The sequence below is a fragment of the Triplophysa dalaica genome, chromosome 1 (assembly GCF_015846415.1).
Source record: "Triplophysa dalaica isolate WHDGS20190420 chromosome 1, ASM1584641v1, whole genome shotgun sequence".
In the NCBI taxonomy this organism is placed as follows: Eukaryota; Metazoa; Chordata; class Actinopteri; order Cypriniformes; family Nemacheilidae; genus Triplophysa; species Triplophysa dalaica.
The window spans coordinates 17552605-17571246 of record NC_079542.1 but is presented as its reverse complement, the minus strand read 5'-3'; the positions used below and the strand labels follow the sequence as shown (position 1 = coordinate 17571246).

Here is an 18642-nt window from a genome sequence, read left to right as displayed (position 1 = left end):
AGCAGGAATTGTTTTCGTGTCAGTCAGCATGACTTTCAATCTTAACTATACTCTTAATATATTTCATATGTATGAATACCATATATCAATGCAATCTGACGGCAATTCTTACCTACAATACGAGAGGGGTAATTTGTGTGAATTCCTATTTCCTACGATCTCGTTTGTATGTTTTGTAATGATTTGACTTTTCACCTGTGATGTTATTGTAGGTTTAGGGGCAGGGCTAGGGTAGCCATTTAATGTTGCTTTGCCACCTCTTGAAACTCACGTTTTTAGGAATATGTGTCTTTGCGGTTGTGCTTTTAGGGTTTGGGGTGAGGTATATGTTAACGATAATATCAGCTTATAAATCTACACACACACGCGGTATGTGTATTGAAAGCCGTGCTGGTGACACGAAAAAAAAAGTGGTGCTGACAGACACGAAAAATTGGGGAAATTTGTGTCCTTGACACGTATTATTAGATTCAAAATTTCGTGCCTACGCCACAAACTGGCTTGAGACTGGGTGGGTCCAGCAGTGGTAAAAGGGTATTTCACATAGAAAGATACCACAATCTTGTTCACATATAGTCACTCAACACGCCTGCTTCATTTTGGGCTGTTTTTGGCCTATCCGGATTCGCAGTAACGTTGCTCCGCTCTGGTTTGCCTCACACATTTCTTCGTTTCTTATTCCGTATAAAATCAACGCTTAATAGCAGTGTGTGCGACTGTTTTCTGGGGCACTGAATTTCTGCGGTGATCATAATTGCATCAAGCACGTCAAACCATTTACCATCGCTGCACGAAGTATAATTACGAGATGCTGTTTTTATTAAACCAACTGAGCAATTAAAACCAAAAGCAATTTCTCTTTTTAATGGTTTTCTCCCCTCTCATTTGGACGCATCCGAGAAACGTTAGTTTTACACGGGGAGGTAACTTGCTGAATCATGTCCTCTGGTAAACTGTTGTTTAGAGTTTGGTCGCATAACGAAGCTTTCCATGTGCTGGGGAACAGGCATCGCACGCCCAGCCATTTAGGAAAAATGCCACATGTGTTCGACAGTATGCATGCAGATGGAGTTTGTGTATGTTTGGGTGTAACTCCTTGTACTTGTTTGTGTTTGCTCACCACAAACGTACAACCAAAAAAACAAAGAGGACTTATTTTCTCACCGCAAACAAATATAATAAGAATGACTGTTGAACGCTCAAAGTGGCATTTCAGCGCGTACTGGCGTCCGCCCAGATGCAAGCGGTTCTCTAAGCGGGTCGCTACGTGTACTCTCCATTCCTGACAGCCGCAGGCACATGAGAGCGGGCACAAGGGGGCAACAGCCGTGGTGGGTATGTCTTGCATAGCTTTATGATTGCTAAACAGCGGTTTAGACATATCAGAGTAATTTATGATCAAACTCTCAGACACTCGTTCTACTGTTAATAACACATCGCACGCACGTCGCGAGGGAGGGACCACACATGTTTGTGTCGATAAAGACAGACAAATTAGATGACAGCTTTTTAAGCCCAACCATCACTTTCACACTAATTACAGCTCTGCCGATGATGAAAGCAACACACCCAAACACACACAAAACATTTGTTACCTCTCTGAGCGGAGATACACCAGTGGAAGAATACTTCTGTGAGTGTTTACCGAAGGCCGGGACCAGGTGTTCGCCCGTGAGCGCCGAAGCCTACGGTAAAACATATAAGTAGATCTATCCAGAAATGCTAAAAGCTGCAGTAAATGTAGCAAGCGGTGCCAAACACAAATGAGAGGCCCTGAGAACCAGACTGCATCTTCACATGGGTGTAGTCTTATGTGTAGTTATGCTAATTCTACACTAATCCTGATAAATAAATACAAATAAAAAACTAAGCTCCTCGTCCTCAATGGCGTTTTTTGAAAGCTGCTCAGGAAAACGTCTTCTTTCCACTTTTTCCAAAATCGATCCACTTTGGAGAGCATTTTCAGAAGTGTTAGACGTTTGGAAGGTAATGTGATCTTGTTGAACATGGCGGCTCCCATGAACCAACCAGCTCCATGATTTTATTAGACTACTGACACAAGCGTTATCGCTTTAAGCAACTTTAGAGGTAAAACTTAAAATAATACTGAGTGACCCTTTAAGGGTGGGTTGCCCGAGCGTGTGTATATGTGATATAATGTAAAGGTCTACCCAGCATCAGAGCTGTCATGTGCGGGTTTAGACTGTCCATTCTCATCCAAGACAGACATGAACAGTCTTTTTCTCGCCACATTGGGACAGCAGCTCTATTGTCTGCCTCCTGTTGGACCCTGGTGGGAGGGACACAGTCACTGCTGGGACAAAAGATATGGTGCTGGATTGACAGCTATGGAGACACCCCATTCCTCATGAGACGACAACCGATGAATTTTTGTGTGTATGAAAGTGAGTCTAAGGAATACAAAGAGAGCCAACTGGAATATGTGTTAATGTGTAACTGAAGAGCAACGTGTCAAACTATTGCATTACTTATTAAAAAGTAATGAATAAATGTTACATTGTTTATTAGTAAAGGAATTTAGCATGTTTTGCATTGTTAGCATTTGTTGCATTACAAAAACAGTGTTACCTGTGCTTATAATAAATATTTGGGATTTGGGATTGTGGGCAAGTCAAGTGTAACTTGTACTTGCTGCAGAAAAGAAACAAGAAGTACCAAAGCAAGCTATACTTGTAACTATATTGTACTAAATTTGTATTTCCAAAGTGGAGGTGAGTTAGTAATCATGTTTGTCTGTGTATGTGTGACTTTTGGCATTTGATGTTCTAGTCTAGAGAGAAACTTCTGCTTGCCCTCTGAACTCCATGACCCTGCAGCGTGTGTGTGAGTGTGCGATGACAGCCCGTGGCAGTTTTGTTCTGAAGGTTCCACCCAGGTGAAGTACGAGAGGTCACAACACACTGGGACACTCACTGAAATACAGACATTCAGAGCCTGAGGTCAGAGATCACGCACTAGGGTGAGTGATGAGGGCAGCTGCGGGCTCCAGGATACAACACTCAAATGCAAACAAACTTTCCACTACTGTCACATTACACACATTCATTCAAAGCTCCTGAGAACTAGTGATTAACTTGGTTCTAATATTATTAGAGACACCTCCAAACAACACAAGAAAATACTGTACAATGAGAGACCAGGTTAACCAAAACCCTGAGAAGCTAATAAATCGTATGGGATATAAATAAAATGATTAATAACTACAGCATTTAAAAGAACCATTCATGCATCCAAGTACTTGTTCTCCTGCCCTTTGTGTTCATAAAAGAACTGGTTTTGGATGACCTGCATGCTTTAATAAATCATGCTTTAAATCTGCTCTGTCCACTTAAACCTCAGAGACATATTCTGTATCTGGAGGAGGATGAGATCATTTTTCCACATTTTGATGAACAGCGCTCGCTCTACCGCTCACTCTCTCTCTCTCTCCCCTGTAGTTTTACTGATACACTTTTTACTTTGCCAAACAGTGTCTCAGAACCTCCCTCAGAAATGATCCACCATGCATTTTAATTTACCTAGGAAATAAGCAATAAACATTACTACAAAACATGTCCAAAAACATGCAGAATTTTCATTCTTCATTTTAAATTCCTTTGAATTATAAATAATTTTACATCCAAACTAATTTGATTCAGCATCTTGCACAGTAACGCAAAATCCGTTAACTAAACATGCATCACATTTACAGATCAGGTGTTCTCACTATAAATGTCACCATGGACCATAAAACCAGTCATAGGGGTATTTTTTTAATTGATATAAATAAGCTTGTCATTGATTTATGGTTTCTTAGGATAGGACAATATTTGGCCAAGATGCAACTATTTGAAAATCTGGAATCTGAGGTTGCAAAAAATCCAAATATTGAGAAAATCAAATTTAAAGGTGTGACCCAGAGGTGCTATAGCAAGCCGCTGCTAAGAAGAAACAGGTTTGTTTTAACGCTATCTATTGCTTTACCGCTGTAATGACGTTGTGGAGAGTAGATGGACCTGAAATTCTAAGCTTCACAAAGATATAAAAAATTTAGTGGGTAATGCTCAAAGAGCGGGGCAGCAGCGAGCGAAGTTTGTAGGCATGTTTCCGGCTACTATGGTTAGCGATTTAGCTGCATCCACTCACAAAATAAAGTTTGTATACATTTACGGTAGGAAATTCCATGATCTTTTATTAATATCCTAATGATTTTTGACATAAAAGAAAAATCAATAATTTTGATCCATACAATGTATTGTTGGCTATTGCTACAAATTTACCCGTGTGACTCATGACTGGTTTTGTTGTCCAGGGTCAAATTTTAGATTTGCTAACTGTTAATTCTAATGCAAGCCATTCTAATGCATTTTTTCCAATCTAGCTTTGCGTTGCTTCAGTAAGTTTTTGCCAGCCTGATTTGTTGTTGTTTTGTACAATTGGTAAGGATATTATCTTTCACTTTGACCTCTAACGTCAGCAATTCCTGGGTCAAGACCAGTGGGTCTTGAGGATCAATTCACATGTTTCAGGCCAGAACTGTGCTTGCTGGTGGAAGCACTAGTACAGTTGCAAATCAGAAAAAAACTATCCATGCTGGACAAAAATCTTTTTCCACTTGTCCTCATAGCATTACTACATTTTCTCCAAAAAATGTTGTAGAATACCAAAGAGATTCAATGTTAAGAGAGATAAAAAATTAAGAATATGAGAAATACCAGGTCGACGCAGACTGGGAGGGTGAGAGAGAGAGAGAGGGTGGAGACAGATGGGCACTTTCAGAGATCATTTATCAAATTCAGCCTGCCTCCCTCCCCTCCCCTAAACCCCCATGTAATTCAGTAATCATTTTCATTATCATATAATGACCTTACAAAGCCTACAGCAGTTAGCACGGTCACTACAAACCACACAGCTGTTCCCGGCACTGCCCCCTTCATCACCTCCCAAACACGCAATCTGCCCACCACAGGAATGGACTGTGACCCCTACAGAGGTCAATGGAAGGATGTAGATGTGACAGGAGTTGTACGATCTTACCGAGCAAAGTGGGATCTATCGCAATGTGTGTCTGTGTGTGGGTTTTACGGAAACTTTCCATTGCATCATGTCTATGGAGGCGTAAAGGGGAGGCTAAAGATCAATAGTTTTGACCCACAAATCTGTGGCTTGCATATGGATGAAACATAACCACAAGGTCGACCCCTTCTGTCTGTCTATGCAAATGAATCCTTATGAACTCTTCTTTCAAGCAGAGTTGGGTTTTGATCTGTGGAAGATGCGGCATGCCATAATCATTTAAGAATATTCAACACACCACCCTGATACTTATGGCTATGCAGATACAGTGGCCCCAAGAACTTGGACCCTTAAAGGTAAAGTTTATAGAAATCGCCGCTAGAGGGCGCACGATCAAAACAACAACAACCGCGCAGCTTGATGACGCTGTGTAGAAGCGTAGAATGATGGGATATGTTGTCTTCAACTCCACCGCTGATGGTACCGCTGATACATCAATCAGATCGAAGTTGAATAAATGTTGCTTTGATTAAATCATTTTATTTCATTATGGACCGGAGTAATGTAAGGTTTAAAACTAAATTGTTAGTCAAAGATGTTACAGTAATTGTCCAATTCGATGGTGTTATATCACTGCGCAGTTTTACTAATATAGTAAAAGTTATTTTGAACGTACCCAAATCATTTGCAATAATGCGAAACGGACCGACGGTACAAACTACTTCCGCATCTGTCTACGACAGTGTCACGTGGTTGCTACGTAAGTAAAGGCGCTAACAAAGGTAACGCTGCAAAATTCTTACAAATTGTACCTTTAAGCCTCACATATGAATATTTAAGCATGAATGTCTTAGGCATTATAAAAACACAATCTTTTTAGTGATTTTAAAAGGCTAAAGCAATGAATATAGTGGTTACACTTTATAACAAGAACATATTCATTAATATTTGTTAATGCCTTTGTTGACAAGAAAAACAAATTTTACATTTTTAATGAATGTTATCCTAATAATGGTTAATGATAGTTCACTTTAGATAAACCAATGTACAGTACATAAACAGCTGAATTAAAATTAACATTATTTGTAATGTATGTTAACTACTGTAATGTTAACAAATGGAACCTTATGTATTGTTATTGGTATATTAATAAAATCAAGACAAACTTGTCAAACCTTGTAAAACTTGACCATAATTAATGTGGTAATATAGCTGTAGTAAATCTTTTTGGGAACCAATAACAAACTTAAGTGACTTCATACTTTCAATAAAAAATAACCAGGTGGTTAGAAGATGACTGAAAACGAGCATTGAAAAGCAAAGTTAGCCCTGAGAAAATATGCAGCATCACTTGTTTGCAGTTTGATTAATTGTAATATAATGACATTCATACTTTCAGGGGGTAAAATGTGCAGACTGCTGTTATTCTGTTATCTTTCCAATAGCCGAAACAGATACTTTAAAGTGACGTTTGTGTGATAGGGCGGCGAGTTGCATGAGTTCAGGTAAATCAATGTGTTACCGGGAGAGACGAAGTGCGGTCATCGCTCAGCCTGAAAGTACCCATAAGTCCCTGCAGTCATATATAGCATCTCAGACAGGAAAGTCAGATAGCTGAAAGCAGGTCCAGATGCCCCTCAGTCTGCAACACTTAAACTACTGTTTAAGAAAGCAAATGTCTGTAATACAATAAAAGCCTTAATCAATCAGCCTGCTGTGCTTATGTTTATGAGCCTGCAGCACCAGTCATCCATCACTCGCTTTTACCACTCAAAACACAGATGCAGAGACAAAAGAAAGCCATAATGTGAGGAACGGGCCTTCTGCATACTAAACGAAAAAAAAACAATTAAATTCTTTTGCTGGAAAATGAGCGACATGATTTAGCGCACGCCTCTGAAGTAACTTCTAAAGAAAAGTGGTCAGAAATGAATGTCTGTAAACAGAACTCTGCGAGTAGCTGTTATAATAGTCTGTCATGATAATAGCATTAATACATCACTATTATTCAGGTGAGTGCTGTGTGTTAGTTTATCACCTCATGTCACAGAAGATATTATCAGCACAGTTCATTTTTGTCTCAACAGCTTGTCCTGACCTTACGCTGAGCTATCTGCCTCCCCTCCCTTAATGCTATATGTTGACAGCTACTTCACAGACCCACGCTTGACGTCCGTAGAGTGGCGTTATCTCACTCCAAAAGCAGGGGGGCAGGAAGTGATAGTGGAAAGGGATGAGTTCAAACACACCGAAGTGTGTGCGCACATGAAGAAGTGAAGATATCCTTATCTAATCACGCTGCTCTGTACAATGAAATAAACTTGTGTGTGATTGAGTGTGCACATGTGTTTGTTTGTTTAAGTTAACATGCATTCAAGCGTAAAATCGAGATATGTATTTTGGAATATACTCGGGGATGTAACGGTAATGGTGCATACTGGGAATTTTTCCGGGTGACCCCCGGGCCAGAACATACCCGCCGCGAAGGAACCAGAAAACGCAGAACCAAAACACACGGATGGAACAGGCCACTTTTTGGTCTGAATCCAGCCTTGAAGGGCAAAGCTGTGAGGAAGTACAAAAAATAAAACCGGGCACAGGCGGGTGTGTGTTTTTGGACAAGGTTGTGATTCATTTATCAAATGCCTACACAATGAGACATAGTTTTCATTGTCTAACATAAGAATGCAGTTTCAGCACAACATCAACACTGTTAAAAGGTACCAGCAGGCCTGGGCGTCCCTCAGAGGTCAATGAGAGGGGACGATCCCCCCCTCACGGGGCCACTTTAGAGGAATAGGAAGCCAGGGAGGGGCCCTTAATGTTGTAAAGGTTAAGATACAGGAATTTTAAAGGGAAAATGGCGAGGCCTGCAGACTAATGGTGTAGGTCTGATGTGAATGAAGACGGATTATCACACACACAACCCGTTCTGACGGGAAATAATGAAGACTGAGAAAAAGGAGGAGTGTTTGCTAGCGCGTTGGTATGTGTATCTGCGAGTAAGGTCAGTTCTATCTGTTATCGGAACAAATGGGCAATGTCTCTCAGTTGCTCTTATCTCTTAGGAAGGAAGTCAACGAGCTATCAGCACATGTGTATGCCTATTTGTGTGTGTGAACTCTCCAAGCCTGACGGACTGTCCTTCAACTGATTTTATAAACAAAAAAATATTAAGAGTCTTCGACAGAGCCATGGTTCGCGAGACTTAAGGGTTTTTCTATCTATACACTTGCATCTTACCTGTCTCTCCATGTCTGTCTGTGTTGCTGTCTGTCCGTCAGGGCGTTTAGTAGGACGTCGGCCATCTCTCTTCTGTTCTCTTGCGCCGTGTTCTCGTCCTCCACCACAGCCAGCAACAGTTGAGTCTAGTTACAAACACCACAGTGATTATTAGCACTTCAAAATACACTTTTGTCACATTTAAACCGCGGGGGGACCAGGATGGGCTTTGCCCACCTTATCAGAAGCTTTGCTCACCCTGCCTTCACCCAGAGCCGTTGAGAGAGAGGATCTGCGAACAGCCGTTGCTGTGAAAAAACTGTTCCATTGCAGAGAAAGTACTTTGCACGATTTTCTCTCTCAGCGACTCTGTGTCAGAGTTCAGTACGGGTCCTGTTTGATATACCCGCACCCGCAGTAATTAGAATAATACCCGACCCGACAGCAGCACTCATTTAATTCCGGCCCCGACCCTATCGGTTTGACAAAAGTGCCGCGACCCGGACCACACCTGCATTACACTTGATGTAGAAAAAACATTTACTTTCTCATGCAACATGTAAAATGTGAAAACGTATCGATTCCTAACTATAGCTGGCTGCTGTCCATCAGTTGAACACGATTGGCTACTATGCTCAATGCTACAATGCTCAACGCTGCAAAGCGCGTGGGGAATTAGAAATCAGATCTTCAGGCAGAGCTTGAATCTAAATAAGCACAGGAACGTGTAAAAGCAGCTTTGCATCAGCTGAGGTGAGTCGAAATACTCTTGGCTACTGGATACGCATTGCGTCTATGTGTATTATTTCCCGACCCGAACCCCAAATGACACATGAATAATTATTACATCCGTTACATCAAATATTAGCGGTTCATCAAAAGCAGTATTGATGGTTCTGACACCATTCCGCCGAACAATGTTTCATGAGAGGAAAAATACTTTTACTTTTAGCTCATGATAAAACATGATACGGACATGATGAGTAGTGACAGATTCTCTAAAATGAGCAGAAAGTTAATGCTATGTCAATATATATAGTGATATGAATAGCTCTTTCATATGTTTTCATCAAATCTAAAGTTACTAAATGAATGTGAAATAAAAGTAAACGTAAAAATAATTGTAAGCTAAATATATAAGAATGTAAAAATGATTATACAATATTAATACTCTTTCATATGGTTTTCATCAAATCTAAAGTTACTAAATGAATGTGAAATAAAAGTAAACAAAAATAATTGTAAGCTAAATATATAAGAATGTAAAAATGATTATACAATATTAATACTAGATTACACATATTACACATATTAATTATGTGTAAGCATAATTCAAAAAGCTAAATAGTTATTTTGTAAATGGTTCGTTTATAGTAAAAAGTTTTGGGCAAAAAATATATATTTAGTTACACCCCCCTCCGCCCACCTGGAAAATCACTTGGCCTAACCCTAACCTTTCATCTCATATCTGGAGCTGGGCTTGATTCACACAATTTAACACAGAACTAATTTCGGTCAGTAAGTCAGTTAAAGGAAGAAATGTCACATGACAAATGTAGACAGAAGTTAAAATGCTAAATAGAGATTTAAATATTACAGATAAACATTGTCACCTTCTAACTATAAGGTTCTTTGTTCATTTTTTCTTATTCTGTGACAACTGATTTACATTGTGTAAATGTTTTAACTACAAAGTGAAATAGAACAAAAAAACTTGGACCTAAAGTCCAAGCATTTCACCCAAAATGAAAATTCTATCATCATTTACTCACCCTCAAATTGTTCTAAACCTGTATCCATTTAAAGATAAAAGATAATTAGAAGAATGTCAGTAACCAAACGGATCTCATCCCCCATTGACTCTGATAGTATGTATTTTCCCTACTATGGCAGTAAAAGGGAGATGAGATCTCTTTGTTTACAGACATTCTTCCAAATATCTTTTATCTTTCAATTCAACAGGTTTGGAACAATCTGAGTAAATGTTGACAGAATAAAAAAAAACAATCTTTCTTTTCAGAAATAAATAAATCAAGCTGAATTCACCGACAAGCTCTTAGCCAGTGCTTAAAGAGACCAATATACATTTATTTCCTTAAAGTCAGAGGTCAAATCTGTACCACACTTATGCAGCTGGACTCTGAAAAACAGCATCTAAACTAAACACAGATAAATAAACCAAAATCACAGAACCTGAAAAATCTACAAAAAGTCAGTTTGGGGACATCCTCATTTGTAAAATGCTATAAAATTAGAGTAAATAAAACTTTTGGTGTAAAAATAATACAAGTTTTCTTAAAGGGTTGGAGTGTTTAGGAAGAGGCTAATATGATTGTAAGTAAATGTGTATAGAAAAGTAATGTTTTCATTTAGGTGTTATAAAATAAGTCTATTTTCATATCTTTTTAAAGATGCCACATACCAAACTCTTCCCTCGCTGTCTATCCTTAAAGTCGGCTTTGAGCTAGAGTGATTGACAGGTAGAAAAGCTACGCAAAGAGTGCTCTAAGCATAGATTCACCTCACCTGTTTGGCAGCCTTCTCTTTTCTTTATTTCTTTTCATACCTCGTTCATCCGTGAGACAGCACTTCTGTCTGTTACTGAAGCGTTACCTGTCAGCGGTTGTTACCTGTCTAAGAAAGACCTGGGTGAGAGACTTTCAGGACTAATTCCGACTGTGGGGTCGCGAGGTCAGTTGAGCCACACAAGAACCACATCAGTCTAAACACAGATGACACAATCTGGAACTGTGTGTGTTTGCGTGTGTGTGAGATTCTATGTGTGATGTGTTTACAAAGCGGGTTGATGAGAGAAATTTTCACAACCAACGTACATCTAGCACTCTATATGTGTCCACCTTAAGTGTGTGTGCCTGTTTACCCCCGAATGACGCTAGCTGTCATCAGTTTGATGATGTTGTGCAGTGCTTCTGGGTTCAGGACCACAGGGAAGAGGGTGAGACTGAGGGCATGTAACTAACTAAGGCGGGTGTGTGTATTTGTACAAGGAACACACTTCGGTTTACCCCACATTAAAAGCAGTTTAATAAACACACATTAGCACACACCAGGACTGCATCACGGGTAACCAATGCGACTCCAGTCGACCAATAGCCAAAGGGCCATCCAAACATCAGCATATTTGCAGAACCCTGAAGAGCTGGTGTCAGACAGGAAACGCTGACATAATACATGACATGAGCACACAAAAGAGCCAGCGGGCAATCTATAGAACACATACAGTAAATTGGTTTAACAAGCAGACACACACAATTGTTACACAGCTAGACTTTGATCTACTTGTGAAACAGACTGAACACACAGATAATGTGCCAGGCAAACAGGAAGTACATATAGGGTCAATATGTTCATTTACATCATAGTCGGTTTGTTAAGTTGAAGTTTACCTTCTAGCATTTACATCAAGTGCGTCTCAACAAGTATATTGTGGCTCTAAAAGTATTTACAGACGTGCTGACTCGGGGGTGAAAAAAGTTACATCGGGGGTCTGTGGTGAGTATTTTGTTATTGTGTGAGGTGCAAAGGGTCTGGGGGAATCCTTCCCATAAATGATTATTGTAATTTTAACACATCAATAATGAATTCTTGTTCACTCTGACAAAAAAAAAAAACTGTCACTCCAGCCACAATTTGCTGGTCAACATTTATTTCTTCAGTCTTTTGGGCTGCACAAGTTTTTCAAGTGCCCCACATGACCTAGCAGGTGCAGCAGCTAATCGCATGTCGTATGTCCTAGGTGAAGCTTATACACAAATGAGACGCGTGCTGCTGGCATGTTGAGTCGGAATGCGCACAGACTAGTTTTGATCTACAGGAAAAAGAAGTGAAAATATGTATTTTGGTTGAATTTGAGATTACATTGCCCTAGTCACGCGGTCCCAATGCTCCAAGTTGGTTATCTTTATTTGTCTACGTTTACTATGAGGTGCACCTTCCTAGTCTTTTTTAATAAAAAGGATGCGTGTCCATCGAAAGCAAAGCACTTGCGCGTTTGCTGGTTCAGTTGTAAAACATGCAGGAGTGAAAAAAGAAAAATGATGTTAAAAGAGTTATTAAGAGAGATAAAGTGCAGGACATGATTAAAGCGAGTTATAAGAGCTCAAAATGAAAGAAAAATTTGTTAATTACTTTCCTAACAGAAAGTTCAAAAAGTAGATACAAGCAATACAAAAGTAAACTGCGCGACCCCTAGCGATAGGCTATATTAATATATTATGAAGCGAACTGATCGGTCTCTAAAATAAATATTAAATATCATCTGTAAACTACAGATTCTGCGACTGAAGCTCGGACGAATATCGATCGCACCCAAGTGCCTTACTTAGAATGGCAGAGCTCTGAAAGGGAGGCAACTGTCTTTCATAACATAGCAGTTTCGATCAGACGGGTCAACTAATGAATAAATATCAACGCCATTTTCTCTTTATCTGAGACGACACTTTGCATCTGTCCCTTTCAGCAATGCTTTTCACGGGCGCAAGAAGTATGTTTAGAACACATTTTTCCTGCCCTATCCACGCCTGATGCTATGATGTTGCCTGTATTTGTGTATTGCATGTTCAAAATATAGCACCCGAGGACTTACATTTTATAAATCACCAAGCCCCCACCCCCCCCACTCTGGATAAAAACTCTTGAGATCTATTAAATTCACAAGAATGCCATTTTTGGATTCATAACGGCAAATTTCGCCTAAAAGCGGCGAGTTTCCAAGTATGTATTTAGATGATATACCCTTCACCACCTAAAAATGAATTCCATTGCTTATATACGTGTGTGTGTGTGACAGAGAGATTGAGAGCTTGGCCTTTCAGCCACATTGACCCTCCAAGCTCTGAGGCTCATCAATTACCTCTCCCCCCAGAGCCAGCACGATGAAAGAATGGATTATATGAAGTGTAAAACATTAGAAAAATGTGTTTGCAACATCACAGCAATGGACGGATAATAGAAACCCAGCTGCTGAAGAGCCTGACGCAACAAGTGAAAGTGTTTAATGGCATTGTGGACCATCGCTGTGGGCAGCGGGCTTTTGTGCTGGGGATTCAAGCTCTTCTACCCAGAGACAACTGGACATATGCTTTTTGATTGAGCTAATGAGGCAAAACCTAAAAGCTTTGTGATTTTCTTTCTCTGTTTGTCTCTCCTCACTCACTCTCTCGAAGGTGAAAGAAAACTGAGTTTTAAAAAGGACACCAAAAGCTCTCAATAAGATCTCACAATACCACAATCCTGTTTTTGTCGCACTGAGCAAATTAGGAGAGGGCTATGGGTTCAATGATATACAAGTAATGATATATTAGGTTCAGAATGAAAAATTTGAAGGAGATTTCTGCCTCAGAGACAAGCACAACAAAGGTAATACGGCAAATCCACTCAAAAGAGTTCAGGCACATGAACTGCAAGTTAAAAAACATTAGTTAGCATCACTTAACAATATATAGTTCATTAAAAAAGTACTGTGGTATTTCATGCATGTCATAGATCACTATAGAAGATATTCCAGAAAATGTTAATTATTTTATAAACGTTTTTATTCACAGATTACTATTTGTATAAGTTTAGTTTTACTGCAAATGTTAAACAAAATACAAACTACAATTTAAATAATAATTAAAACTATGATTTTTCAAAATAAAAGCCAAAAACTTTGGTTACTATAGTTAATAGTTTTCATAAGTGTCACAATAAACCGTCATTTACAATAACCGTGATAGAAAAACATGATTATAAATATTGTGTTAATACAACACTTATGATAATTTCATAAAAACTTTGGCATCCATTTAAAGTTTTGCATTAAGAGACAAAATGTTTACAAACTCTCTTTTCGCCTTCCTACACTTGTATTTTGACTATCATTGACTCCCCAAAAAAGGGAAACAAAAATTCATGATGAATTTGACAGCAGCATTTACTGTTTTAAAAAATGTCAACAGATATTGCAAAAAAATCGTTATTGTGAATTATTTTGGCCACAATAACCATATAGGCAGTTTCATCAGATGCACATGCCTGGCACGAAGTCAACTTCCAGTTTTTATTTGTTTCACGAGTTCACCCTTGCAGATAAGCAGCTTGGTTGTAGGATGAATTGGTAAAGCATGGATATGAAGGTCATGCGTATTTGGCGTGCTGTGCTAGGAGTGGGCTCCGAGCTCACCGGGTCTATCCGAACCCGAAGCACTCTACCCTGGTTAGGGCAAGTGCGCTGGGCGCGGAACCGGCTTGAGCCCAGAACACACCCGCCCGGGGGTCCTGCGAGACTGAGAGGAAAATGAGAGGAGCTGGGGTGGAGGAGGGATGTTGAACTTGCTAGAAGCATCAGGTAAGACTGCTTGTCTATTTATGATGGAGCTTGCTTGAGCTGTGATTGCTGATGTTGTACCAGCCGAGATGATTGTGATGAGCTCACATGCTCAAACTATATTTGATTGCTGATGATAGACCGGCAGGCTGATTATATGCTTAGGTTCCTCCCGAACTTTGTTAATAAAACATCATTTATCGTTCTGGCAAATAATAAAACAATTTATATTTTATTTAATTTGTATAAATATTACATTATGTTAATATTTTATTGTATAATCATTTTATTAAATAAACTGTTTGTTTAATTTAATTGTAAATGAATTTAATCAAATAAACAATTTGTTGAATTTTATTGTACGTTCATTTCATCAAATAAATAATTTATTGTAACTAAGTTTAGCCAGGATACAGTTCTTCTACTGTTAACCCAAAATAATATTGGCTAGACATAGTTTTGCTAGCTATTGTAATTTACTTTTTTTTTCTTTAGTTTGTTTTTTAGAAACAATCTACAGAGACTAGGTTTGGACCACAAAAGAGCGCATGCACAGGAACGTTTGGTTCTGTTTTTGCTTTGAAACCATCTATAGTAAAACAATCTGACCCCCCTACCATCTAACATGGTATTCTTTGAGGTAACATACCACAGAACATGAGTTCAGTATCAAAGTTTAAAGTTTTAGAGTATTACAATCCGATACCATCACTGTACAGTGGTACAACAAAATTGAGCTTCTTTAACAGTTAGAAATTTTGGCAACTGTGTAAAAGGTTCTGATACAACATCCATCTCTTAAAAACATCACTGCTGTCTCCTTAAAGTATCACTTTCTCTCTGACTCGCTTCTGCTCTCCCGTACACAAACACATGTATACACGTATACCCATCTCTCTCCACCTCCATCACCTTCTGGATCTGCCTGCTGATTAGAGATTACAGATTACAATCTTGCACCTACTTTTCTTGCCAGTGAAAGCTTTTGGCAGTGGGAGGCAGGCCAAAACCTCACTCTCCCCTCAATCCACACAGATTCATTTTCACCATTAACAGAATGTGAACTCCACGCAAAGATAACCATCACGCAGACCTGAAGCCATTTTCATTACGTGTCTTTTTTTCGACGGTGGTTGAAAAGTGACATTTGGGATAACGCTTTTGATAAAGTATTTAGCGTTGGCTCGCTGCTAAAAGAACGAAACCTAACCCAAGCTGTTCTGACTGCATCTTACGATGTTACAGGAGACAGTGTAGTGTAATTTATATGTCATCTAAAAGCTAAAAATATCAGAAGTGAAGTGAATGAAGTAATATGCTTCAGTGGTTCTGGGAAGCCCGGGGGCTCTTGTATAGCAGGACACATTTTTCCAGTGCATTATATATGAGTAAGTGTAACAAAATAATTTTCTTTCCAAAATCTGATAGCTTAATACCTCCAGCGAGAACGCCTTAAGAAATATGTGCAGCAGTCATTTGGTATGACATGTAAGAATAATATAAGTGGGTAGACAGATACAAATAGGCACTCACAATCAGTATCATGTTAGAAGGAACGGAGGATAGCATTTTAGATCAGGCAGGCGAAAAATAAAAGATGGCTTTATTACTCTTAACCAGCTTGCAACACAAATATAAAGGATTAGTTGTTCTTATTACAGTAACAATGTTTAGCAAGCATGTATACATCATGGATTGTAAAGTATTAAGATACAAAAGTCTGTTCTATATTGTGAATATAGTCTTGGCTGAGGCAAAGCAGACCGAATAATCATCTCTTATTTGGAATTGTGTTATTATGATGCTTTTCTGACCCGAAACAAATGTAATGTTTTCTGAAAATAATGACACAACTATGATGTCACAAAGTCCTAGCCGCCATCAGCACACACACAGTAACAAACAGCCATCCCGATAAGATATATTCCAACTTTCTTGATGTAACTTCCCAATATTCCAAAGCTTTTCTATGAGGATCGGTTGTCATTCTCTCTCAGGACCGATCTGCTACCACTTCAACTGTCCTTGCCAATAAAATGTTCTCTTTACTATCTTGTGGTCTGGTCTGCTGTTTTAGCGAAAGATGCTGAATATAGTCACAAAACCATTCGTCATTTTCCACAGAACCTCTACGAGAGAGACAGAGAGCGGAAGAGCAAGTTGAAAGCAATAGGATCATAACGGATTTCTACAGGAACATTTCCCTTTGGAGAGAGAGAAAGAGAGAGAGTATGTTTACTATCAAACACATCTGTGTCTATTCATCTCAGCCAGAGTGCCATCCCTTACTCTCAACTTCTGTCCATACACAAACAAACAAATACAAAAACAAACAAAAAGACTGCAACTTCTAAGTATGCATCAGCCACCAGACTGCACATGTGCGCAACTCACACGCTGAGCTTTCACTCTCTCTTTACATCATCCGCTCTTTCTCTCCCTCACCTGGCTCTTTCTAAAACCTCTTAAATTATCTGCGAGATCTTCTTCATAATTTCTCCCTTTCTTTGGGATTTTTCAAGCGAATCCTACAATTTTTCAGTGGCTTGCCGTCAGGATCGCCCATTGTTCCCTTTATTGTTCTGAACCTTTGCTATGCTTAGTTAAGAGCTCCAATATGATACCCAACCTGGAGAGGAATTAAAAGACGGAAGAGAGAAAAGAGAAAGACACATTAGACAAAAAGAGAGAAAGACATATTTAAAGCAGGTTAGGCTCCACCTGATTGGCAGGTGATTTTGTGTGTTCCTGTGTGATGTATGGAGCATGTATGTGCAGTGTTTGTTGTGTGGGTTAACCCCAGCAGTGATTAATCAGTCATGGTCTGTAATTCCACATCTTATTCTCTTTGTCTTCAGTCTTATCTCGTTGATCAAGCAGCAAGCCCGAATAAACTGTGGAGTAAATAAATAAATAAGAAAAGCGCTAGATAAATCGAGTGCGCGGAGAGGGTTTCGGTAGATAAGATAGATCAGGCATTGTAAAGCACTTATTGGTTTTCGAAGAAAAATAAAACTCCACTTCAAAGAGTTCAGAGGCTGTCAGAGACGTCTGCTCCAGCTTTCGGAGAGTTACGATCAACACCATCAGAACAGCACTCAGCCGTCTATGTGTCTATACTAATAATACACAAAAATGGGACAAAAAAGCAATGTTTCTAAATTTTATACATATTAAACAATATGGCTAAAAACATTTGGGATGTTTGTTAAACGAGAAACAATACTTTAGAAAATACTCAATTTACAGTACTGTAAGCACAAAATGACAATATGTTTTAAATAACATGCAATCTTGTGAGGCCAAATTTACTCTGACTTCCAGCGACAGTGACCATTGGTGAAAAGAAGTGGGCGTGTCAAGTGATGCAACAAAATTAGGAAAGTTCAACTTTATGAATATAAAAAGCAACTTGCAGGAGTTGTGAGTGAAGAAAGTGGAGCTCACGTCATCTTACTGTTTATAACTGTTACCAGGACAACCAGAAGTAGGAACACCTCTTAGTGATTTCATAGAAAGAGACGGGCGACACACAGCGACAAAGTTTGTGGTAGAGTGAACACAAGAGATGCCGTTTAGGAGATGACAAAAAAAAATCAATGAAACCACATCAAACAGAACTGACAAAAAAGTCAGATAACTGAAATAATAACTTGACTGTAAATGTTTACAAATGTACAGAAAATATAAAACTAATAAACAATGTTTATTTGTGTAAGATTTCTACTTTGAAACCACAATAGAATACTGTTTTATGTTTTGATGTCTACTTTACTTGCTAAATACCCCAAACAGAACCTTCAGCATTCAGAGAATTCACCAGGCCAACTCTATGAAATTCAGTAAGTAGTTATTCCCCAAAAGTACATTTGTTTAACCATTTAAAAGAAAAACTAAAATTGATTATATGCATTGTTACAATGGAATGTTTGTGTACTGTGTACTGTACTATAAAAAGTGTCTAAAAAGAGATTCCAAACCTACGGACATGGCCCAAAAAAACTAAACAGTACACACACGTCAGTCTTTCTGCCCAGCTGCACAGAGAATCTCTAAAAAAAACATTTTGTATGCAG

At 38.9% G+C, this 18642-nt stretch overlaps 1 protein-coding gene across 2 annotated transcripts in view; it reads right to left on the bottom strand.

Annotated features, from left to right (window-relative positions):
• fto (FTO alpha-ketoglutarate dependent dioxygenase) overlaps positions 1 to 18642 on the bottom strand; it is a 122788-nt gene that overhangs the window by 59136 nt on the left and 45010 nt on the right. For both annotated transcript variants that reach the window (XM_056753586.1, XM_056753594.1), the window contains exon 8: positions 8260 to 8384. In XM_056753586.1, coding sequence (XP_056609564.1) covers positions 8260 to 8384 — 125 coding nt within the window. The remainder of the gene's footprint in view (positions 1 to 8259; positions 8385 to 18642) is intronic.